Source organism: Phalacrocorax aristotelis, chromosome 6 (assembly GCF_949628215.1).
Source record: "Phalacrocorax aristotelis chromosome 6, bGulAri2.1, whole genome shotgun sequence".
NCBI lineage: Eukaryota > Metazoa > Chordata > Aves > Suliformes > Phalacrocoracidae > Phalacrocorax > Phalacrocorax aristotelis.
In genome coordinates, this window is record NC_134281.1 from 51,910,188 (window position 1) to 51,936,003 (window position 25,816).

At 41.7% G+C, this 25,816-nt stretch overlaps 2 protein-coding genes across 2 annotated transcripts in view; one reads left to right on the forward strand and one right to left on the reverse strand.

Moving 5' to 3' along the window:
- On the reverse strand, positions 1-23,314 carry CFAP57 (cilia and flagella associated protein 57). Its single transcript, XM_075097881.1, has 22 exons — positions 23,059-23,314; positions 22,335-22,651; positions 20,566-20,852; positions 20,202-20,379; positions 19,083-19,235; positions 18,432-18,571; positions 17,573-17,738; positions 17,076-17,189; positions 16,364-16,576; positions 15,574-15,747; positions 14,255-14,416; positions 13,621-13,776; positions 11,389-11,482; positions 10,320-10,510; positions 9,142-9,315; positions 7,852-8,010; positions 7,304-7,447; positions 6,044-6,160; positions 4,957-5,091; positions 4,730-4,873; positions 719-845; positions 1-430 (listed from the first exon to the last, which is right to left on the reverse strand). The coding sequence occupies exons 1-22, from the start codon at positions 23,312-23,314 to the stop codon at positions 219-221; spliced, it is 3,813 nt and encodes a 1,270-aa protein (XP_074953982.1). The 3' UTR covers positions 1-218.
- Positions 23,261-25,816, forward strand: part of EBNA1BP2 (EBNA1 binding protein 2) — a 5,163-nt gene continuing 2,607 nt past the window's right edge. Inside the window, exons 1-4 of the mRNA XM_075097883.1 lie at positions 23,261-23,393; positions 23,533-23,616; positions 23,847-24,004; positions 25,169-25,292. Coding sequence (XP_074953984.1) covers positions 23,313-23,393; positions 23,533-23,616; positions 23,847-24,004; positions 25,169-25,292 — 447 coding nt within the window. The 5' untranslated portion in view covers positions 23,261-23,312. The remainder of the gene's footprint in view (positions 23,394-23,532; positions 23,617-23,846; positions 24,005-25,168; positions 25,293-25,816) is intronic.

Below are 25,816 nucleotides of genomic sequence, written 5' to 3' on the forward strand. Positions count from 1 at the left end.
GCTCTAACACAAATTTATTTTTTTTTTGATCTTGGCTCCTAGGTCTCATGGAAAGGGCAGATTTCAGGAAAGTAGAAGGGACTGAAGGTTGCTGCCTTGGGTTCAGAGCAGTGAGTACTGCAGAAATCCTTCTAGTGGAAAAGAAGAGGATCATGGAAGTCTAATCTATGCTGTTGCATTTCTGATCTTGCCAGGAGAATATACATCCTTGAACCAGGTCACTGCTGCTGTGTCTTGTGGCTTCTTTCCAGATTCAGCTTAGGAAGATTTCCATCTAGGAGAGGCTGAACTGCAAGGACTTGCTGCCTTTCCTGGATTTGGTCTCGCAGGTGCTGAATTTCTAGCTGCTGCATTTCTATGATTTTCTCACTTTCCTTCTCTGCATTCAACCTCAGGATAGCTGGGCTGGACAGCAGTTCACTGGAGGGAGCTAGAAGATAAAATCAGAGATGACAGAGGAGAGTAACAAAGGTCCAGCTTGCAGAGTTTTTTGGCATGAAAAAGGAAAGGCATCTTTCAGGGCTGAAGGACTAGAGCTAAATAGTAAGATTCTGCAGTATTTAGCAGCTTCCACAACTAACATTAGAACATAACAGGTACCACCAGGCAGACAAGCTGGAATGATATGGAGACGGTAACAGAATTGTTCACCAAGGACAAAAAGGACTTCTGGAATAAGTACTGACAATACAGAAAACATAGAAGAAGGACTATTCACCTTTGTCTTGAATTGCTTTCTTTTTCTTGGTTAATCTTAGTGTTGACTGGAGGTCATGTACCTGGGTGTGGGCCACCTTCAATTCTTGCCGCAAGTCATTAATTTCCTTAATCAGAGTCACATTTTCCTGAAAAACCAATATGCCCTATGAGGGAAAACACAGGTACTGTCTGGCTCAGCAAAACCTATCTTCATATCCTTGGGAAAGACACTGGACGGTAGAGAATCAGTATCACAAGCAGAAGATACAGGGCAATCAGTACAGTACGCAACATTTCAGATAAGGCCACAGTAGATTTTACACAAAATATGACAGTATTCAAACTGTGTTAGCTCAGTAAGCTAATATTTGTTTTGCTTTTCTGATTATAGCTGCACTCCAAGGTATCATCTTCCTTGTCAATTCCACAGGGAAGCTCAGGTCCCTTCCTGGATTGATCCAATTAATTCAGAATTAACGTGAAGAATTCCAATTTCTCCCTCCAGTGTGTATTATTTTGCTTTTCATTTGCTACTATGTGTCTGTTCACTTAAATTTTCTGTATCTCCTTGCAGTTCTTCAAAGCCCTCTTCATCAGTTCTGACAGACATCACTTTCCAATCACCCTTCCAAATTATAAGAAATATATAAAGCATATGGAGAATTGAGATACCTACTGCTAACATGCTGTTATGAGGAAAAGTCGGCCATGTATTCATCTTTTGTTCTTTTTTTAGTCAGTTTTCAACCCATAAAAGCTCAGTCCACTAATTTTTTAAATAGCCTACCACAAAGCATCTTGCTGAAGGAGTTGTGAAAGTACAAGTGAATGTACTTTACCCAGTGTTGTGACAGATTCAAAGACTTCAGCAAAACAGTATGGGCTAATACTAGTGAAGGATGATAAAACAGTTGCTCATGATTCAGAAACAGGAGCACCAATAACTAAATATTTATTTTCTGAATTCAAGAGAAGTGGAATTGTATATTTACCTCTTATGAAGACAGTGAAATACCTTATCACATCAACAGGCAGTACAAATGTTAAAAAGCTGCCATGATACTTGAACAAAGAAAAGCAACTATTACAGCTACCTGTCGTGGTTTTTAGAAGTTTTGGAACACAGCACCATTCTAACCCCTGGAACTTAATCATAAATGACAATATTTTAAAAACATAAATGGTCAAAAGGCATGCTTTGGAAACCTCGCATAATATCAGTTTCAAGCAATACAGAACCCACTAAAACAACAGGAGATAAGAACACGGATTAATGACATTTTCCAATGAAAAATGTGTCTTCAATCTTGATTGTTTTTTAATGATAATTTTGGTTGACAGAGATAATTGTGTTGCCATAAGAGATTTATGAGAGGCACATGACGCAGCTCCTTACAGTATACTCATAAAGTATTGGCACCGCACAACTGAAACCTGATGAGTAACAAAGTGCAACGCTTACCCCAATTATCTGTATATAGATGCACTCAAGGAGTTCAAGTTGGCAGCAATAACTCAAGGTGCATGTATATGGCAAGATTCTCAGTACTTCGCACTAAGACAAGTACACCAACTGAGTTCAGATTCCACTAATCTGGAAGTCACTGAGTGGAGGAAGACTGTGGGATGCGTTAAGGTCTGAACTTGTTGGGCAAGAACAGTTGTTCCTGCAGTGGTTGTGTTGGACTCTAAATGCAGCAGGAGTTGGTGAGCTTAGGCAGCCTGCACTGAAACCATATTTTGTTGACTCTGACTTGTTTAATTCAAGTCTTTAAACACAGATGAAATTTGACTGCTATGCATTTATCCCAGAGCTTGATCCTGAAAGGAACACACAAAGAGGATAACTTCTGAGAATCAGTGAAGTAAATCTTCTTTTGACCAGCTCTCAGGGTTAGGTCACATCATTTCTGTTAGGTGCACTTTAGTCATGAACATCTTCATAAGTTCACTCCAAGTAGTTGAATGCTTCTATCAAAGTAAGATCTTGCTTTTGGTCTATTAGACAGTATAATATACAGTACCTTGTATAAGGCAATCTGGGCTATGTAGAAATGTCTTGTTTGGTTTGTGGGGTGCTAAAAGGCTGCTGGTTGACACTGATAATATTTTTCTGAAGAGGCACGCTATCCAGAGAGATTAGCCTTTAATTCAGTCTTTGCATTCTGACAGAAAGCTTGCACCGCAATGCAATGATCATGCAATGGATTAAAATAAATGTTCATAGTAAAACTCATTGTGATGGGATGTTGTGGCAAAATACCAATTGTTTCAGAAAAGGGATTTATCAAATGCATGGAGGATGAGGTGATCAGGTACAACTGCATATGATGTCTGGATGCAATCTACAGCCTTGGAAGTCCCTACAGTGCTGACTGTCAGAGACAGGTAGGACATATTATAAAAATGATCATCCTATACATGCTTCAGTTCAAGCAGCGTTACTTCAAGTTTACTCAGTGTGTTCTTATGTATCCAAGTGACCAAAGAAGCCATTATGAATACAGAAGGCTGGAGGGAAAACTAACAATTTAACAACAAGCAACTTGCCAACTGCTAAGAAAATTAAAACTACCTTGACAGCAGAAATCATCTGTTGCAGCAGTCACTAGTGGAATGTGCCTATGAATAGTCACTCAAAGAAGAATGCACAGCTCTGAAACTGTAAGCACAACTGAGGAATAATAGAAATACAGAGCTAGAAGGCTGCCAAGACATCATTTACTTTTTCAAAGCAAGCCCTGACAGAAGTTTGTCTAAACTAGTCTTAAAAGCCCCCCATGAAGGACTGGAAGACCATGATAATTCCTCCTGGTTGTAAAGTCTCATTAATCTACTAGACTTCAGAGAGTTGCTTTTTCTTTGAAGAAACTAGGCTGGTTAGAACCTTTGATATCTTCATCTTCCAGATGTTTTATTAATTTGGTTTTAATCATCATTTCGTGTTAGGCTTACTGATCCAAGACATCAAGTATTATCATTATGAGCTCCATCTGTCACCCAATTCCATCAAGGAAATTCTTCAGGTTATTTTCTGGAGCCATCTCCTTTTGTGCCAAAGGAAACATCTAACACACAGAAGGAGTAAAAATTTAAAACAGGGCCAGGGAAGAAGACTGCTGCTGGCTGCGCCTGAAGAAGCACTATGAATAAATAGCAAAGAACATATGACTGGAGAGGGGACTGAGGTCTAATAAGGAAGCATAATAAAGTAACAATGAAGAAAGGGCTAGTGAGGGGAAAAGGAAATGCTGACTGAGCAGAAGGAGATCATGGTAAGAAGAGACTGTAAAAGACCTAGACCTGTCCTCCCAGGATGTTTGGTGTGGGACTTCAGATCCCCTCACCTCAGATGAAAACAAATTGGATCTTTGGCCACAGCAGTCACAAGTTTACCTTGCCGTGTAAGGAGCAAGGATTCTGAGCAAGAGGTCGTTGTACTAATAGGCATGCTCGTAATGTGTTTCTGAACTTCCTCGAAAAACCTGGATGTGAAAAGCAGAAAGTTCTTCTGAATTCAGACCAGTAGGCATGAGACTATGTCGCCAAAGAAAGTAATTTTTTTTTCTTTTTCTTTTCTTCCTCCAAAATTAATTCCTATACACCACCACACAGAAAGTACAACTTGGCACTCAGAGAGGTGCAAATTGACTATGATGGCAATTACAAATACTGTGGGGAATCAAAAATAAGTACATTAATTGCTTAAAAAATATCCAGGCAGCAGAGATTCTCTACTTCCTTTTACATTAGGGAGTGGGAGATAAATGAAAGAAAGTATCCACAAAACAGCAGCAATTTCTGACTTCAGAGATCTTGTACTTTTTGTCCAGAAAATTATAGAACTTCAGTAGCTCAATGAATACTATCCTTGAATGGAAGCACTTGAAAAACTTTGGAATTTCTGGCAAGGAAGCAAACCAAAACTGTTTCAAAGTCCTAAGAAACCATAGTGGTAAGCCTACTGAAGTCTCTTCTGTGCAGCTGCTTCCTTTTTCCCTCTCCATACCGCAAGAAAAAGGCTTATTACCTGCACAATGCGCATGTAAGCAGCTTGGTGGACTTCCTGATCCTTTACCACCTTCTTTTTTAAAGCTGCCAAATTCCTCTCAAGGTACTCTCGCTGTCTCATGCACTCCTGCTGCAGATCTGTGTCTACTGCTTCAGTCTCCACCTGAGGGGGCACAGCATGTTGCCTTAGTAATTACACTACCAGAGAAATTCATCTGCAAGGAGAAGTCAAAGGCCCTGACTCACCATGTCTGATCGCTGCACATACTTGGTGTAAAGCTCACGGATCCCATCCTTCATTTTTTTTGAATCCTGAATGAAGCCCACACAGTTATGAAGATCTGTTTTAAATCGTTTGATGAGAGCTTGCATATTTTGCTTCTGCAAGAATTATGTAGGTACATTCTTATTTGGCTCATCAGAGCACTCTATCATGTGCTATTTTCTAGAAAGTCTAGTAGAACTGGTGAAAGCTCTTATATACTTTACTTCCACTTAATTTTTTAAAAATATGTCATTAAAAACCTGCCGGGGATACCAGCACTGCATGTCAAATAACAGTGATAAGTTTTAGCAGTAATATTAATCCATGATACTTGCATTACATGCCAGCATCCAGAGGCCTCATCTGAAAATCAGTGGCCTGTTATCATGAATGCTATCCCTCACTGTCCTTTCCCAAACAACCTACATTCTTATTTAGAAACAATATGCAAACAGTTAATGAGAGAAGGCAAGGGACAAAACACAAATCAGACACATGCACAACTTGATTTCACATCAAGATTGCCTTCTCATCCTCACTTGCTTTCTACCAGGCCCCTCCACCTGCTTCCTCAGTCCTGCGTTGCCTGCTAAGCTCATTCACTTCACTTGCAGTCCTTTTTCTTCCCTCATGTCTGATGTGTTTGTTGCCAAACACGAGGGGTCCTTGTCTCCCCCATTAATAAGCCCACCCTTTACTTCATCCTACCAATGCCTACATATCACTGTAGGTGGTAGCCTACGTGCTGCTCCTCTTTAGGCCAAGTGTCCCCAGATTTCCAGTTTGGGCAGGAGAGGGTAGTCAGCTAAACATTTGCCTCACAGCTCTGTTAAACCTGGCTGAACATGTGTTGATTGAACAAACTGACACACAAATAACTGGATTTTTAAAATATCAACTCTCTAACCTGGTTGCAGGCTTGGAAGTTTTCTGCCTTTTCCCCACCAACCAGAGACTCTGCTGGTCCTTGGACACAATATCCCTGAAGTACCTGTTTGCTCAGATTAACATTTCTGCATGTTCCGTCCCCATGAACTTCATTATGTGGGACGTGCACAGTGGTCATACCTTCCGCCTCTCTCTGTGCATCTCGTGATCAGTTGCCTTTAGTTTCTGTTGTAGTTGTGTGATGTTCAGCTTCAACTGTGTGCTCTCCTTGTGGAATCGTTCCAGCTCCCCCTCTGTCTGAAAGGAAGCAGGAGGAGGAAATCAGGACTAAAAGGAGACATGAAAAAACAACACATAACAGGAAAACCAGAGACTGGGAATGAGGGAGTAGATCCCCCTTCAGGTTGAATTACATTAGGAAAAAAGTCACTTTTGGAACAACACTGCCCTCTGTCAGAATATACAGAAAATACAAAAATGGATATTCAACTCCTTTTTGAGCTACAGGTATTTGAGTGATGTGATGCCCCTTCATTTCCTTGAGCTGAACTGGAGCTTTACTGTTCCATCTGAATAAAAATGGGTGACATGGAAATTAACAGTCAGTATTGGGAAGAGTAAGTGCAGCCGATAGTGAAAAGAGACAAATGCATTGATAAGCTGTGGCTATGTATGTAGAACACAGAACAAAAAAAGGAATAAGGGTACTACAGCATTTACTGGAATGAGATGGTGACCAGAAGAGAGAACAGAGCTTTCATCGTGCTAGTCTGACATACATACAAATTGGTCATTAGTTTACATTTTATTTAGAAGGCTTTTCTTCTGAATAAACAGACTTATGAAAACTAATAGGTCATGGATTAGCTATGTCACCAGAGTCCTAATTTGGCTGAGCTAATCTATGGAGAGATCACAGTAAGTTTCTGTCATAAATAAGTTGCCTCAATGAATTTGCTGCAAGCCAAGTATGAATGCATGGAATTTTTCCACAGACCAGCTGCTAAACAGTAATTTGGCCACGTACCTAACCCCTAAATGGAGTTATGCTTGCATAAATCTGCAACTTTTCTGAGAGACGTTCACTCTCTCTTCCTCCAGATCAGTAAAGGCAGTATCTTGCAAACTCTACATGGTATGTGGAGGGTAACCACATAAGGACAAGATCTATTTTTAAGCAACACCGATATTACTTGGAGTCTGGAATTAAATACTGAAACAGGAGCTTAACTGTGTTGATCACTAGTAGCATGTGATAGAAAATTAAATAGCAGCTATTGTGCACAAGTATTTTTATTAGCTGTAAAGATATTGAATCAGTGCTGTGTAACCTTGAAAGAAGTCAAGGAACAAACAGGGTGGAGCCTTCCATGGGACTTGCAGGGTCATCTTTGTATTCAAAGGGCTTAGCAGCAGAGGCCAAATGACAGTGTTACTCACTTCACAGATCTGCTCCTTCATTGTTTTGATGTCATTTTCCCGAGATCCTATTTGCTTCTTAAATTCTTCTATTCTGTAATCCAGGACAAACTTGAACTTTTCCAGTTCCTGATTTTTCTTTTTTAGGTCATATATATGCTTCTCCTGGCAGAAATAGGTACAGAGATCTGAATCACACAGCACGCTCAAACAGATCCCTAGGACAAGGCATAGATATGGTAGAGGCAAAACCAGTAGTGACAGATCTAGTGGAAGATGGACTTCAGTCACACATCTAATACAGATGGGGTGGGAAGGGAGTGGGGTAAATAATGCAGACAGCCATCTACAGATCCCAGAACAGGGGACAAGAAACCAAACATCCTGAACTTGAGCTTCCCGAGAAAAGCTTAGAATGTCAGGAAAAAACTAAAATCTCAAACTAAAGATCGCAAATTCTTTAGGTTAAAACTGAGTTTCCAGTCATGTGATATTATCACAACGTGATACTATTCAACATCTGTATTAAATTTAGGGAGAGTGACTCAGCCAGTTGTCCAGTTTCTCACCTTGTCTTGGATAGTGTCAGCTCTCTCTTGAATCTCTGACTTTAGTGCCAAGATGTCCTTCTCCAGTGACTTAATGATGCCTTGCAGCTTGTGCTGTTCCAGTGTCATTTCCTCAATGTCCCTGTTTCGCTCCTTGAGCTCTTTCTGTAGGCTGTTCAACTAGAAAGGCAAGCAAGTAAGAACTTAACAGCCTCCAGAAGCTGTGCACAACTCATCCTACTCTGTAAGATACCTTGTAGACAGTGTGGGATAAAAGATACCAAATTAAGATATGATGAAGAAGCATCACATAACTTAAATACCTGCAACTTAAAAGGGGGTTGAATATCCATTTTAGCATTTTCTGTATATTCTGATGGAATACTCACTGTACTACAAGGAATCAAGGAATTTGCATCCATAAGCAAGAAGGGTATGGATATTATACTCAAGCATCAGCTTCAAATAACACTCAAGCAATGGAAAATTATTTTAAGGTTATCACTTGTCATACATCCCTAAAGACGTCAAAAGTAGACTGGAATGGTGCCTAGTTCATAGCTCTTGAGTACTCTCAAAATCCCTGCCTCATTACTAAGACCTGTGAAGCCAAAAAGGTTGGAACCAAGGAATGGTGCAGGTTAAACTGTGAGGACCCATGAAGAAATGTGTGATGTCTAAAAGACAACAGAACTGAAGACAGTACCATAGTAATGGAGGGTATGAAGGAAGAGAACCTCTCTGTCTCCAGACAGATACTGAAGAAACAGAAAAGAAAAAATGTCCCTCTAACATCCTTAGGCAAATGTAATACCCAGCTAGTAAAAGATCTAAAAGGTTTTATGCCTCCTTAAAAATCCTAGGAGTAAAACCAATAAAAAATGATAATGCATACAAAACACAAAGTGTTTATTGCACCAAATGAAGCAGCAGAAGTATTTTTCTAACACAGTGACACATTAGATCTTGGAAAAATGAAAAGGTTTGCTTCTTTCCCATCACAGGATGAACAATATTATTATTCATAATTTAAAACTATATAAGATAAAAGAAACTGTACTAACAACAACACACCTCCTCTATCATCTATCTCTAATCATATCAGCAATACAATCAGCACACAGTTGTTTCTTCTGCCCAAATATTCTAAAACATTCAAACTGATATAAGAAGGGGCTACTGTTCTTATACCAAATGTCACTTATTTACAGACTGAATTAACAGACTAAGCTGACATGCCATTAATCACATCCAATCCTCAGCGACAGGTCTCCACATACAGGTCTGATCCTATTGCAGAATAAGAGATACCCTTTTATTCATGACTCCAGTTTCTCCTTTCAGTTGCAGGTTTGATTCCCTTTCCTCCAAGAGCAGTCTCTCATACTTTATTTTGATTTCCAGGATTTCTCGGTCTTCATCTTCTTCAATTTGCTTCCTAATTTCTTCATGTGCTTGAAGCTGCTGCCTGATATCCTCCTCTGCCTGCAGTTAAGGAAAGTAAACTTTAGAGAAGACAACAGTAAGAAACTAATAAAGAGGAGAAAAATTCTTTATTTGTAACTGTGTTTCTCCTGGGAGGATCTATATTTAGTGGACTCTTCAACTGCAGCAATATAATTTAAGATAACAACTTCTTAGGGGATTAAAGTAACTTTAAAAACTGTTAAGACAAACATAAAAATATCTTCTTGAAAAAAAATTATTCTTAAGGCTTGGATGCTTCAAGTTAGGAACGTGGCCCAAATACTAACATCAGCAAACTTGTTCTGGCAGCAGAAAATGCAAACATGTGTAACGCTTGAGAAGATCTTTTTAAATTGCTGTTTCCTATGGATTAGGACCAACAACCATGCAGGCTTGGGTCAGTCTCTGTATGCCTCTCTTCTCACATTCATTCCTCACATTCTTTCCAAATTGGTATTGCAACATTGGGCTGCAAACAGTAATGTTGATAGCATTTATTGACTTTAGATATATAAGGTTCAGTTTTCTGGCTGTCCTTTGTCAAACCAAGTTTTTGACCTCAATGTGCAGTGGTGTTTGAAGTATTCAGGGTATTTCTCTTTGTTCCCCAAAACTATGCAGGCAGGAAACTCAGGGAGTCAAGAACGGCATTCATCATTTTAGAAATGTTCTCTCTTCACTAGCACAATATGATTGACGCTTTCTTCAATTACAGTAAATGTATCATCTAACCCGCATTAATAAACAGGAATTCTTGGGTCTATGAGAAAGAGAAGTGAAGCTGAGAATGCCCAAGAGTATTAATCTTAGCGGGTTACTTACTCAAGATATGAAGCCCAGAAAAGTTGGTAACTCAGCTGGGTTTTCCTCATTACCATTCTATCTGTCAACATATTTCCCCAATGTTACAGGCATATTAGGATTTGCATGGAGGGAGCCAACCTCTCCTCTCCTAGGGAACATTTTATCACAGTTGGAAATAAACTTAGTCAATAATTCAAACTGCAAATCAAGTTTCCTACCTCTTCCAGCAGAACAGATTTCTCATTAAGTTTTTTCTCGTAATATTCTGTTAGCTCATTCACAGCCCTGCTTTTGCTTTCCTCCAAATTGTGCAATTGTTTCTCATATTCCTCCTGCATCCTCTGGGATTTCACTTGCAGGTCCTGGTATTTCTCATTTTCCATTAAGAGTTTCTGATTACTGTCAGATTCTGGTAACAAGAAACGTGGAATGGATGAAACTAATAAAAAAGAGAGGTGTATTCTATCCTTCTATGGTCATCAGTGTCTTATTCTCTACTGCCTTTTATGCAGCTGGCTGCAATAAGTTCCACTAGAAGCACTTCATTGCGTTCTTCATCAGGGGTTTTAGACTCTGTGGCCATACAAAATTTTATGTTAGAAAACCACCTCTTGAGTTTCCTGCCCTTCCTTTTACTTACCACTTCACTAATAATGCCTGTTCCAAAGCTGTCATTCACCTTTCTCAGTTGTGTCTCTGAAAATTCTGCTATATCCCTGCTTGCTGCAACAGGACAGAATGTTGTTCTGGTCCAGCTTGAACAAGTCTAAAACCTACACCAAAATATCCTACTCTGCCATTACAACAAACTAATAACAGCTTAGATGACAGTTGAGATGACAACTATGTCAGAGCCGTATAAGTACAACTGTTAGAGAGTATGAGCAGGCAATGGACTCATTTATGGGTGGACTTGCTTTTTGGTACTAATTTGCAGTATTTCTGCCTTATCTTGATTATAAATCTGGTGTCTAGGTGCTTGTGTGTTGTGTGCCTCCTCGCTGAACTGTACGACTTCACTATTCTTGCACAGTAAGCTACAAGATAAATTAAGAAATTACTAATCTCGAAACCCAAACATCTAAGATACAGTGCTCATGTGCATGTTCTTGTCATGGTCATATGTGTGGTGCAGTTTAGACAAACTTTTGATCTGCAATATGTGTATGGCATACATGCATTTTACCTTGTACTTGTACTCTAGTAATCCCTCCCTGTCACATTACTTGCTATGAATCTAATGCACTTCCTCCAATTTCTAGTTATAAACACTTGTTATAGTCTAACCTAGCTGTTGCACCTCCCTGGCCTGTTTATTCATCAGCTCAGACAGTTGAAACTGGTGTTGTAGCTCCTGTTTTTCTTTCTCTTTCTGTAAAATCTGGGGGGAAAAAAAAAGAAAAATACATTTTAATATGAAACTAGGCAAAGCAGTGTCCAAATCGTTTGTGCTCCTGCCCATGTTGGGGAACACATACACAACAGAATTTATGTTTGAAGTCTCTCACCAAAATTCAGATGCCATGTGTCACTAAGGCAAGTTTTCCCAGAATTTAGTTTGTTATGACAAGTTACAAAACTGTGGAAAGCTAAGGGAAAGTAGCAAATGGAGTTCATATAATACAAGGTACTATATAATACTAATCTCACAAGATACTAAGCTCACAAGAAAAGTTTGTGAGCTACAAAAGCCTCCGTTTCTTTGTGTGTGCCTGCTTGAGAAGAATTTGCAGTTCCACAAATTGTTGTCCAGATATTAAAGTTCAAGCTGCTTCCTCTCTCACTTGAAGCAGCCTTGAGGTCCTAAAACACAGGCATTTGCATAGAATGACGTAAACCTAAGCAAAAATGAGTTTTGTGTGCCATTTGCTCGGAATATCTGACTACCACTACAAATTACTTAATCTTCTAAAAAGGCACAAAGAACTGGAACAAGGAAATGGGTGAGAAATTTCCTGGAAAAGTTGGGAATTGCACCATAGGTACATTTTTTTCACTTTCTTCTCATAATAGCTGCAAGGGTCTTGCATAAGCAGAAATACTCCATTTGCCTGCTGGACACAACTAGAAAGGTTAGCCCCAAGCCTGTCCAAATCTGTTGTTCAGTTTAATCTTAACGCATTCTGATTCTCAGACAGGAAGTACAACTTGCCGCCTTAGAAAACTTTTATTCACCTTCAAAGGCATTTCCTTGCAAGCCTATAACCAAGAAGCCTGAAGAAGTTTCAGTGTAGCTGAGGTTATTATAACTCTATGGCCAAGCGCTACCTATGAAAAGACCTGAAGGACTGCAGAAGAAAACCAGCACAGGTAAAACACAGGCAGAGGAATCTATAAGAAGTGAAATGGCTTTCTTGTAAAAGCTGTCAAGCTGTACAAAAATAAGGAAAAAGAGAAACGTTAAAACTCAGGCTACTTAAGTGCAAAAACCACAATGAGAAAAGCCGAAGAGCCTGAGGAACTACTTGAAGAAAACATTAAAATGAATAATTAAACTTCCTCAAAAAAATCCAAATCAGAAACCTGCCAGAAAGTTTATATGGGCAAAAGACAAGAAAGCTATAAAAGGAGCACTTGAAAATGGCAAGACCATAAAATAATAAAACTAGTAAGCTTGGCAAGCTTTCACACTGGAATCCTTCTTTATGTGGAGTCAAACTGAAATACTGCTTGAAGGGACTATGTACAACTCAACAAAATAAGCAGTAACAAATCACCAGGACAGGATAATATTCATCCAAAAGCTCAAAAAGAACATGAGGTTGACAGAATTGAATCATGTGATATGTAATCTCTCACTTCAAGCCATCTTACTGCCAGAGAAATTGCTATGGGACCACTTGCCTTCTATATCTAAAAATGGTCCAGAAATATAGCAAATTACAAGCCAGAAATCTGGTGTGTCCACCAGACAGGTGGACAGAATAGAATTAACAGACACAGATAAATAGGACACTGGGAAGAATTATCGTGGCTTTTGCCTCTCAGGGAAGTTCTGCTTCTTGACCACAGAGAAATCAATAAACGTATGGACAGAAGAAATCCAGGGAATATATTTTACTTCTATTTTCAAAAAGCATACAACACACCTCAGCAGACATTCTTAAAAAAGCGAAGCGGCCAGGGCATAAAGAAGGCGGCATTAAGAAGAATAATTGTTGGATCCTGTAGCAGCTGCAACCTTATATGTGACAGAGCTTTTAAGGCATGGTCCTGTTTCTACTCAAGGGTGGTATAGCTTACAGGTCCTTGGTCACAGGCAGCATTTAATGCTGAACTGTTTTTATGTTAAGATATTTATAGGCTACCTAGGAGAACTCTTGCATCGCCTTGTACTTATAAAAGACTTGACTCAAAGGTAGCTTTCTGCTTTACAAATATCAAGAACTTCTTTACTGGAAAGGAATGCTCCTTCCTTTTTCAGATGCTTTATGGCATTCATACATATACAAAGCAAGCTTAAATTCAACTCTTCAGTGAAAGATTTCTTGGTATTTGGTTCTACAATATGAATCATACCTGGTGTTTGGTTTTAAGGGACCCTATTTCCTGAGTGAAATTCTCTTCCAATTCCTTTATTTTTTCATTACAGTATATGTCCTTGAGACGTAGCTGGTAATAATTTTCTGTCTGTAGCTCTCTCACACGAATTTGCAGGTCTAGCATTGCCTGAATCTGTTAGGACATGGATGAGAAGATAGTTTTAATAGAGAGATTATTTGCCATTAGCAACAGCTTGTTAACAATGTTTTATTTACATGCACGTATTTATGAAAGACAGCCTTTGCAAAGAATTTTCAGAGAGACAGCCAAGAAGACGTTCCAGAAGTAAGGTCCCTTTGTTATCTTACAAGATGGTTCATAGAAATGCAGCTCCTGACTTCTCTACTCTATTAAAACTGCTTTCAAGAGATTAGGGAAAGTATTAGAGAAAAGTCTAAACTTTTCTCCGCACTCACTGTTCACACAATGCAATTTGCATATTAAAAGCAGCTGCAGCTACTTGCTATAACCTCTTTATGATGAAAGCTGTGCAAGCCCTCTTAAACACAAAGCCGTATAGGAACAGCTAGTCACAAACATCATGGAAATGTAACTCAAAAGCTATATACTAGGAATCCTATGGTTCATGTTCACAAGTTGCTCCTCCTACCTTCTCTTCTATATCTGATCTCATCATCAGCACTTCCTCAGCATATTCAACTTCCTTTTCCCATTTCAGTATCCCACCTCCTTTGTCATACACTTTCCAGATAAATATAGAGCCATCCTCTGAGGCAGTCAGCAGAAATAGGTCATCGTTTGTTACGGACATCTTAGAAGGAAAAGACAACAAAATAATAGTAGAGACAAGGAAGAATGGGGAGACAGTTTGAGTTCATATCACATTTTTCTCCCCACCTCCGTAGTCCCTGTCATTTCTACCACAGAAAGTCAACAGTGGAAATATTAACACAGTCCCACTACCAACATTTAGATTATGTCCTCTACTCCTGCTCCATCCTGGTCAAGGCAACAGGGGAAGGGAAGGAAAAGAGGAACACATGAAGACACTGGATCTGCTTCTGCTCTCAGAGCTGTAGGAAGATTTTTAAAATGTGGAACAGAAAAGACCTTCTAGACAGATATAGCACAGACAGGCAATTTCTATGATAGTTCCAAAGTTCTCTAGTTTTTTGTTTGAGAAGTTGTTTAAACAACAGATGGCTAAATGTTTTCTTTTGAATCTGCAAATAAGCCCACAACAACTATCTAGTAATAACTGCTGTCACCTCCTCCAGACCTCCTGTGCCTGTGCGGCCTGGTATAGAGTACCTGGTAGCTGACACAGCTTACGAGCAAGGTGAAAGAAGAGTTCCCATAACTGAATTCCATAGCCCAATATTGGACTGTGCAGCTCTAAGTCAAGGTGCTGTATTTGACAGTGATAGTTACAATGCCAAAATTACGAACAGTTTTAACAAGGCAGAACCTGTGGCTTCCTGGAGAAAGTGCACTGAAACGTTCCGTGATTGCAGGTGCTACTCACCACATCCCCACCTTTCAGACGCTGTTCATTAGCCTTATAGAAATACACTCTGCTTAGCAGACCAGCACTGCCATCTTTTCTGCTCTTTACCTGGGCAGCAAGTTGCTTAATACATTTATCTCATTCCTCCTTCCATTCACACAAGAGGTTTTCAAGCCTGCATAGCTTTATCTTCCCCTTTCCACAAAGAGCTTTATCAAAGTTCACCAGCAGGGATATACCATGTTATGTATCCTGGTGCAAGCCACTTTTTAGCCAACAGCAGCTTATCCAGTGACATCTATTTCTAGAGACAGGGCTTCTATAGATGCTGTAATATTCATTCTCACATGCAGGCTCAACATTAGTTTTAACATATTATGCTATGAAATGGGAAGGAGAATCAACACTAAAGGAGGTGTGTGCAGCTGGTATTGCAGGGAAAAGAAAGCACTCTGTGTTACCTTTGTAACAGCACCTGCATGGGCCTGATACTCGTTGAAATCCTTTGTCAAAGGTAACGGGTATTTCATAGTTCGAATTGTCCCCAGAGATGTACCAACAAATACCGTGCGCCCGGAATGAGAAACAGCTACTGCAGTATAAACAACACCAAAAGCAGACATTTCTTGCTGGATCTAAAAAAAACAAAACAAAACAAAAAACCAAAACACCACACAAAACCCTCACATTACATGAAGTTTCCCAATACTATTTGATTACTTATTGCATGAGCAGTTGTCATACCTCTGCCTGCAGCGAATAATGCAGTTAAAAGAATCTACGTGCCTATAGGAGTAAAGCCATGAACAATAATTAGTATTAAGCTTCACAGATATGCACTCTTAATATTTCAAGCCAAGGTCCACAGGTTATCACTTCTGAAAGATGCAATGGTAATCACATACGATTTACTACTTTTCTGGAAAAAAAAAAGAAAAGCGCATAGCCTACCGTGGTAGATGCAATACACTGGTATTCCAGCAAAACAGTTGATCCAATATTGCCAAGTTAGTTTGTTAGCTGGATTAGAATATTTCTAGGTAAATCCAAGTAAAGTTATAAAAATACAAAACTACAACAAAATCTCAGGTTTCATGGTAAAGCACATAAGAACACTAGAAAAGTGTCAGTAAATACCACAGCTATCAAAACAAGACTGATTCCTTCTTACCAAATGGATGACAAAGAAATCAAAGCACTAGTACCCTCCCCAGAGAACTTAGCAAAATCCCAGAGTGTTTGTTAGCTCACCGAAGACTCTGAAATTTCTTTGAGAGTTTGGTCAGATCCAACAGCAAAGATGACTTTGGCATCAGAAGACAGGGCAATGCTGCTGTAGCTGCATGACTTGAGCACACACTCTGACTCCCGTTTATCTGTCATCATGTTCCACTCATACACAGCACCATGGGTGTCACAGGAGACAAATTTAGTATCATCTGCACTCCACTTAACTGCGTATATCTGGCAAAAGCAAAACACGCCAAGGAGCCCAATGTTTAAGTTATAGACATACAACACGGAGTCATTCTACTGGTAAATCCATGGCAAGTTTGGAATCATACTTGTAAGTCTTACTTAAAAATCCCTAGATGGTTCTCAACTAATTCCATTTTAGCATTAATTAAAAAAAGTCAGTAAGAACTACTTTATTAAAACACTGCCAGGAAAAAGCTTATTTCAATAATAAGCAGTATATTTTATTTTTATAATTTATTTCTGGGCTATTTTTCCTGGTTCCACTACCTAAGAATCATACACCTTCAATTTAAGGAGAGACTCTTTAGATGTATCTAGAGCATGCATACATAGACTTCTGACCAAAGAAAACTGACTTTTGTATTTCTCTTTTTAATTTTTGGGCCCATTTCTGATTCAAAATTGTACTTTACCTTTTCAAAATACATCTTACCAGCTAGTTCATGCTTTAATGAGTTGTATCATATAGGATTTGTTTACTAACCTTCCCACTATGTCCTTTCAGATTATTAATATTCTCAAAGGTGATGCTGGAATAAATTTGAATCACATTTCCATTAACAGCAGCAAAAAGATGGCCTCCATTACTGAATGAGCACTACAAAAATAACATAACCACCCATTATTGTAGATGCAGTGGATGAAAAAATTCATGCACTGAATTCCAATGACATCATCTAATACCAGAATGTTAGACAAAAAGAAAACTCCGTGACATAGTTCGCCTCTTACTGCTTTCTTAACTGGTACTTTCCCCCGTAAAATTCAGTCCTTGAGTATTTCTGAGCAAACTACCCCTTCTGCTGCTTCCCAGGTCCACAGTTATGCATCCTCCAGGCTTATTTTCCAACAGTCAGAATCCTTTATGCTCTGATATCCTAAATCCTACTAGGATCTACTAGAGGGGTTTCTATCTTCTGTCATGTTCTTCACCACTCTGTGCCGTATAACCACCCAACTTCATTTTGCATCACTCCTTACCTCTCTGCACTTTCTCACAGCAAACTCCTTGAAGACATGCATGTCCTCATACAGTAGACTTATAAATCGTAGTTTGTCAGAAAACCCAACTAAACAGAAAAGGCCAGTGGGATGAAGTGATACTGTGTACGCTTCCTCTCGATATTCCTTACACAGCTCCAAAGTGCTGAAAGAGAAAACCATTGTGTGGTATGGAACAGTACAAACTGCCTATGCACTCCTTACAGGACAATATCTGTCCCGGCAAGGACACCTGCAGCTACAATCTGACTCTGCCTTGTCCTTGAGGAAATGTGGTGTTGTTCAGTTAAGCAACGATCATACAGAAGTTACAGGAAACGAAGGCAAATCTGAACTTTCTGGTTTACAGAGAGGGTGAGGAAGGTGCAAGGGCAAATCCTTGTTTACTGTAATATAATGAAGAAGGTAAATGAACCACTGATTGTAAACCTGCACAAACATCTCTTCTAAGATTTGTTTTTCTCCCCCTTTCCCTCCATACAGCCTTAAAAGCTTGAGTCATTTTGCTTAAGAACTATGGCCACAAAGCAGGAAATGAGACAACAGTATCTTAAGACAAAGCTGAATGAAACATTCCTGAAGATTTTTTTTTCCAAAGCACATGAGAAGTCTGACACAAAAATGGCATAATAGGAAAGGCTTTGGATTCTTTTGGCACTGGTTTTAAAGGCACTGTATATTCACACTCCCCAAATCATGTCAGTAAGACCATTTACATCCCACACCACGCAGGAATTTTACCAGAACAACACTAATTCATATGAGATTGCTGCTGTTGCCCGCTAAATGCAATACACAAGAAAGCAAGAGGTAATAACAAACACAAACAACTCTTTACTTTGTCTTGTAATTCCAGATGCGGACAGATCTATCCAGGGAACATGTAGCAAGAATGGGTTTCCATACACAGATGTCCAGACCAGTGATCGAAGCAGAATGCAATGGAAAATTCAGATATGCAAAATAAGCTGCCTTCTCCTGAGAAGCAATAAGAACATAAAAAAAATTACAAATATTTCACTGCAGGCAGTTAAGACAGGTAACAAATCTAACATAAGTCTTTGCACACAGTAATCAAATAGATTTGAGGAAACCACTTAATCCTTTCACTGCAACACTCTGAACATAACAATATGAAAAATATAACAATGTTAGAATCAGTTTTAACTTTATAACTAAAAATCAAGAAAAGTGATGCAGGGAAGATGTAGCCTTCATAGTTCTCATACACTATTGAAAGTAAAACATAATTGTTTTGTTGAATAACGTCAGGTGTTCGTACAGAGGGATGCTTGAGCAAGGGGCTACTGAAATATGGCTCTCAGAGAAGCATGCAGAGCACTTCCTGTCATGAGCTTTAGGGGTTCAGATGCTATCTGATGGATTTTATGAGAATGCATCACAGAAAGCGAGACTGAATTGCCTGTGCCATTATAACACACCCCTTACTGGACATGATGGCTGTGGAATGTGATAAAATTGCACTCACCTTCATAAGATCAGTGGGGAGCATAGCAAACATGTAAAGCTGATTTTTACTTGTGTTAACGACCATCGTTTCCTCAGAGGGGCTGAAGCATATACATATAATGTCCTGCCTGACTGACTGTTTTGGCTCACTGCTGAAGAGGTCCTGAGGAAGCTGCACAAGAAATGCATCCCATGGGATATTCCAGGTCTCCATGTTTTAGTAGTAGATGTGTACACACACACAAATTTTTGCCGTAATGCTACTCTAATGAGCATATACATCATATCAGTAAGACAACTTGGATATTTAATAGTACATAACCACTGCAAGGCAGGGAATAGGGAACAAGATAACCTAACTGTATCTTTAGCATTATGGTTGAAAAAAGTATCAGGTGACATTTCAGCAGTAATCTTAAGTACTCCATTAAACAAAAATGAAAATGGTAGCAGAAAAAACATCGAGAAAAAAACCTAGCAAGTGTAAAAATGAAAACTGTCTGAAAATTGTGATCTCAGAATAACAGTTCTTTGCAGTGCATCATTTGGGTTGGTAACAGTCTTATTAGAGGGTCTCATGCACAGGGAAGATCTGACCTTTTAGGTCCAGGGTATAAAGCCTTGACCAGATCATCAGAGTTAAAAGTTCTTATCCAGAGACTGCAGTAAGTCAACGCATACACCTTGCTATAGAACAGTAGGAAATCTTACTAGATTACTTAAGAGTAAGAGTGCACAAGTCCCACAATAGCTATAATAGGCATCTGAGGGGGGAAAAGCTTTGCCTTGGGAAAAAGCAAGCAGCCCAGTCCTTCAAAACTGACTCCAAAAGTCTCCAAAAATATAACTTTCTTAAAGGTTTCCTGAAGTTCAGCAGCCTCAAAAGCACATCTTACCTGTGGGAACATGCAGAGCTACCTTGCAAAAGGACATCTGTCACTTACTTTCAGTGTGACCTCTGGCAACTCCCTTCCTTTCGACACCCCCACGATGGTTAGCTAACGCTTACAATGTAATTTAGAGATGTGCTAAAAATTTTTCCTAATAACTGAATTGTGAGCACGCCTTGTGCCAGCCCACCCCCACCCCCAACAGGCCTCTTCTGCATAATTGCTTGGAAAAGCTTTTTTCTCCCTACCCAGATTTCTTGACTCTCTTTGTAGACTTGCTTTTCCTTGGTCTTCTCAAACAGAAGAACAACTCCTGGGCTAGATGAACATGCAAAGCCTTTGGAATAAGCTGCAACTGCAGATATTTGAGGCAAAGAATCCTGTTGTGAATTATCTTCAGAGGCCAGTCCACAACAGACATGAGAACTGCAAGTGGGAAACGCATAAAGACTTAAGCATAAAGCAGGACAAAACAAAAAACGTTTATCAGCAACAATCTAAATATTATAACCCGTTCATAAACTAGACAAGAAGGAAAGAAGTGAATGGCTTGCAACTAAACTGCATGCATAAGCATGAAACTATTAGTAACAGTATTTAACAAGGATTTACCTCTCATATTCTTTTGCTGTTGCATCTTCTTCTTGTTCCCTGGGTGTTTTTTTGTACTCTACACTTGTCTCCCAGCACCGCTCTCCAGTTTCAAACAAGATAAGTTTGCCTGTGTCAGTGCCACATATAACTTCCTCCTCGGAGAGCCAGGCATGGCACAAGTAGTTTTGCGGCCCTCCCCTTTGTAAATTAATCTGCTTCAAAGTTCCTTCACTGTACTTAAAAAGTTTAAAAAAGCCATTTCCGGTGATACAAACCTGTGTATTGTCTTGAGGACCAAAGCTTACCTACGCAACAAAAGAGAGAGAAATTATTTTACACAACTATGTTCACAAATAAGCAAATATTATACCTGTTATGAAGACTTTCAATACCAGATACAGGAAAACAAACAAGAAAAGAAGGTTCATAGAAACATATAGGAATACAGAAGAGACTAAGAAATAACCATCATAAATACATACTGCAGTTTTCTGCCTTTCAAAACTGTGTATATCAATTTTACATGATGCTACAAATACATTAACTCTATCAAGCTAAGACATTATCCGAATCACAGTGCAATACCAAAGAAAGTTCTCTCTGCCCCTCAGGATTTAATGACAAAAGAAAGACCGAAACACAACTTTACTGCTGATTAGCAAGTTTTTCAGGTAGCAAGCTTCCTGAAAAGCAGGACCATTCATTCTTAAAGGCCAGGAATAAATTCTCTATATCTGTATTTCAGGCAAACCTTGCTTATTATGCGTACTAAATCACATAATTAGGTGTTTATTAGTGAAAACAGTGGAATAGCCATCTCAATAGCCACCGTGAAGGATAGCAGAGGTAGTTAGACCTCATTTTTCATGCTTAATAGGACTTTAGACAGCAGTTGTCTTTACAGTCATTCTTCTTTCTTTAGGAACTGAGCTCATGAAGTCAGTAGTTCACCCAACCTCTGCCTGTAGCTGTACCCCAGAAAAAATGGCAACTAGGGTCCAACCAACCCATGTACTGAAAGCCTCCCTGCAAGAAAGATGCTAAAAAAGGGCACCCAACACAGGATGCTGGAATTGTTTGAGTGCCATCAGCCTGCTCCTAGCGACTCTTCCTGGGCTATTCCTCCAATCTGCACATAGAACAGTCTGCAGGAAGGAAAAGGGGCATGAGAATGCCGAGAGCTTCCAAGACGTGTGTTACGCCTACTGAGCACAGATGATATATTTAATGAGTGTTTCTGCAGGGACACCTGGGACATGCTGCACATGCACTGGCCAACTGAATTGGCCACATACCATAGATCTGATATGATGTAAGAGAATCTCGGGTGATATGGATGTAAGAATGTCCATAATGGGTCAGAGCAAAAATTCCTTCGGCCTGGTGTCCTACTGCAGCTGATGCCAAGAAAGGCTACAGAACCTCTATATAATCTACAGTGTGGAGCCCTCTCCTCCCTCTCTTTCCCAGGATAGAAGCCATGTGGCCACAGGAAAACTCTGGCCTGTCCACATATCCTGCAGATTGAACTTAGGTGTTACCTGGTACCCAGTACTTGTTGAACTATATCAGGTCCTTTTATCTGTCTTTTTGAAATAGCGCAGTGGGCTCCCAAAGATCCAATCATTTGTGAATCAAAATGTTAAAAATAAGCTTAGTTTTGGGGGGCAGGAGTGTGCACCCTGGTACCCTGGCACGGCTGGGGGGAACCGAATGGGCCTGGGGCTGGCATGGCGGGCATGGAGCCGGCATGGCGGGCATGGAGCCAGTGAGGGCTGCGCTATTACCTGGCAGGTGCTGCTGCCCGGGCCCTCAATGCGGGCCACCGCCATCAGCTGCTGCTTCTCCCAGAACCAGTAGGTGAGGTGCCCCTCGGGGGGGGCAGTGGTGGCCGCCAGGTACCGGCAGTCAGGTGAGAAGGCCAGGGACACCACCTCCTGCACTGGCAGCTTGGCAGAGGCCAGCACCCTCCGCCGCCGCGCCGGCCCCGATGACAGCTTGTAGACCGCCAGGGATGGCTGATCTGCCACTATCTCTGAGACAGCCAGGTACTGCCGGTTGGGGCTGACGGCCAGCGCCTGCACACCCCGGCTCTTCTCGGTGCCTATGGGGAGGGGAAGTTGTAGTAAGGTGGGTGTTGATCTCTTTTCCCAAGTTACTAGTGATAGGATGAGAGGAAATGGCCTCCAGCTGCGTCAGGGGTGGGTTAGATTGGATATTAGGAAAAATTTCTTCACTAGAAGAGTGGTCAGGCATTGGAACAGGCTGCCCAGGGCGGTGGTGGAGTCACCGCCCCTGGAGGTGTTCAAAAAGGGCGTAGATGTGGCACTTCAGGGCATGGTTTAGGAGGCCTGGGGGTGTTGGTTTGGGGGTTGGACTTGATGATCCTAGAGGTCTTTTCCAACCTTAATGATTCTATTATTCTATGAGAGGGGTCAGGGGGGGCCGGGGCCGGGGCCGGGGCTGGGGTTCGGGGCCGGGGCCGGGGCCGGGGCTGGGGTTCGGGGCCACCTGGGATGAACTTGTGCCATTTCTGCTCGAGGTGGAGCCGGAGACAGCCCGCCCCCGCCGCGTGCAGCACGACCTGGTCCTCCAAGAAGCAGACGCCGCCGGCGACCCGCGGCCGGCAGCCGAAGACAGCCACGGGCTGCGCCGCCACCGCCGCCGACATGCTGCCGCTGCCACCGTCGCCGTAGCAACCGCGGCCCCGCCGGAAGCGGCGGCGGGGGCAGGCGCACGCGGCCGGAAGCGGTGGCGGCAGCGGCATGGCGCGGCGCGGCTCCTTCTCCGGCTCGGACTCGTACTCGGGCTCGGACTCGGAGGACTCCTCTCTCTCGGATTCGGAGGTGAGCCCGAGCCTGCGGTGGCGGGGCTGGGGGTGAGGCCTCCTGCGGCAGGGCTGCCTGGTGCCACCCGCAGGCGTGGCGTGGCGTGGCGTGGCGTGGCGTGGCGTGGCGTGGCGGCCTGACCGTGTCCTCCCCGCAGCTCCAGGAGGCCTTTTCGCGGGGCGAGCTGAAGCCGGGGCTCAACGTGGTGCTGGAGGAGCGGCCGAAGCGGTGCAACGACGCGGTAAGCGGGGCCTTCGGGGGGCAAGGGGGAGAGGCCCGGGCCGGGGCCCGCGTCCCCCAGCGCCGGGTGCGGGGCCGGGGAGCCCCCGTCGGGGTAGGGCTCCGGGGCCCCCGCGGTGCTGTGGCGGTGTGGGGTGTCGCCCATCCCGCCCTGTGACCCGGAGGCTCGGCCGTGCCCGCCCGGGGTTGCGGCTCGGCGCGGTGGTGTGCAGGGCTGCGCTTCCCTCACAGCACGGCCTGAAGCGGTGCCTCTCCGAGTTCAAGCAGCAGCTGGCGTGGGTGGAAAGGCTGGACGTGACTTCGGGCCAGGTCGCAGATCCCGTCTCACAGAGTGCTCCGAGCAAAGATGCCGTTGACCCTGAGAATGATTTCCAGAGGGAGATGTGCTTGTAAGTGCCAAAACCAGATTTCTTGCAGGGTCTAGGCGTACCGCTGTGTGCTGGGAGTCATGCAGGTGCACCTCGGGCTGCCGCACGGGCTGTCACAGGTGCCCTGTCACTCTTGGGCCGTGTTTTACATTTGATGGTTTTGAATGTCCTCCAAAATAACTAAAAGTTTACGCTAGTGTGTTTAACTTATCTTGTGTCGTGGTTTAGCCCCAGGCAGCAACCGAGCCCCACGCAGCCTCTTGCTCACTCCCCCCACCCCAGTGGGATGGGGGAGAGAAAGAAAACTTGGGTTGAGATAAGAGCAGTTTAATAATTAAAATAAAGCAGTAATAGTAGTAATAATAATAATAATATAATGAAAAGGAAAGTAACGAGAGAGAGAGAGATGAAACCTGGGAGGGGAGAAGAAAACCAAACAACAAGCAATGCAACTGCTCGCCATCCACCGACCGATACCACTGGTCCCCAAGCCACAGTTGCTGCTTTCCCTGGCCAACTCCCCCTGGTTAATATACTGGGCATGATGTCATATGATATGGAATATCCCTTTGGTCAGTTTGGATCAGGTGTCATGGCTGTACCCCCTGTCTTCCCAGCTTCTTGTGCACCCAGCAGGGCATGGGAGGCTGGAAAAGTCTTTGACTAGTGTAAGCACTACTTAGCAACAACTAAAACACCTGTGTGTTATCAACATTATTCTCATACTAAGTCCAAAACAGCACTATGCCAGCTACAGTGAAGAATATTAACTCTTTCCCAGCTAAAAGCATGACAACTTGTGACTGGAAATAATTTCCCTCCGTTCAGCACACTTCCATCCTTTGCTGAAAAGTTTATTTTAAAAAGTTGCTTGGTTGCAGCACTATGGCGTTAACTCGGGTTATGGAGTGTTCTGTTGTTTTGCCTTGCCTTTTATAATCCAACAAATAAAACTAACTGGAAACTAGATGAATGTATATGGGCAAGGTATAAGCATTAATATTGTACTAGCACCTAAATTGCTTTTAGTAGCACTGAACGCTGTAGAGCACAGAATGTTGATGTAATTCTAGATCAATGCTTGTTATATCCCAGTATCAGCTAGCTTATGTGGACAGAGTTTCTGTCAGTGCCGTGAAATGCCCGATACCCTGTGACAGAGCTGGTGCTGTGCTGTCTCCCTAGCTACCGGCAGGCTCAGGCGGCGGTCCTGGAAGCCCTACCTAGGTTGCGTAAGCTCCAAGTTCCTACTAGAAGGCCAGATGATTACTTTGCAGAGATGGCCAAATCAGACCAACAGATGCAGAAGGTATGTGCAGTGAATAATGGCTTGCTTTCCTGTGTTATGTGTTGGTTTTAACCTGCGTGAGGGATTAACTTTGAGGAGTGATTTGTGAACACTTTCCTTCGACTCTTTGACAAACGCCTGCAACAATGTGTTTGAAATTTTGTTCGTGGCGGGAAGTTTCTTCCTGTTTAGGTATTCCAGTGCAATGTGGGGATTTCCATACCAGATTGGAACGTAAAGTAGAAAAGCGCAATTTATATTCTGTCCTGAATGTATTTAATACTGAAAATGGAGACTCTCTCGCCATGTATGTGACAGTGGTTGTAAAGTTGGCTGCATTTATGCTCTTTGGCCTAAGACTTGCAGTCAACTGTGGCATTAACATGATCCTTTTTCCCTATTTAATTATCACTCTTTGTTTATACTCTGTGTTTTGGTTCCCTGTGACTTTAAATTGTGTGTTATTGAATCAATCTATCATGGGTAGTAAGTCAGATTTGTGTAGGAAATAAGAATTTCACAAACTTACTTCTCGACTGTGGTCT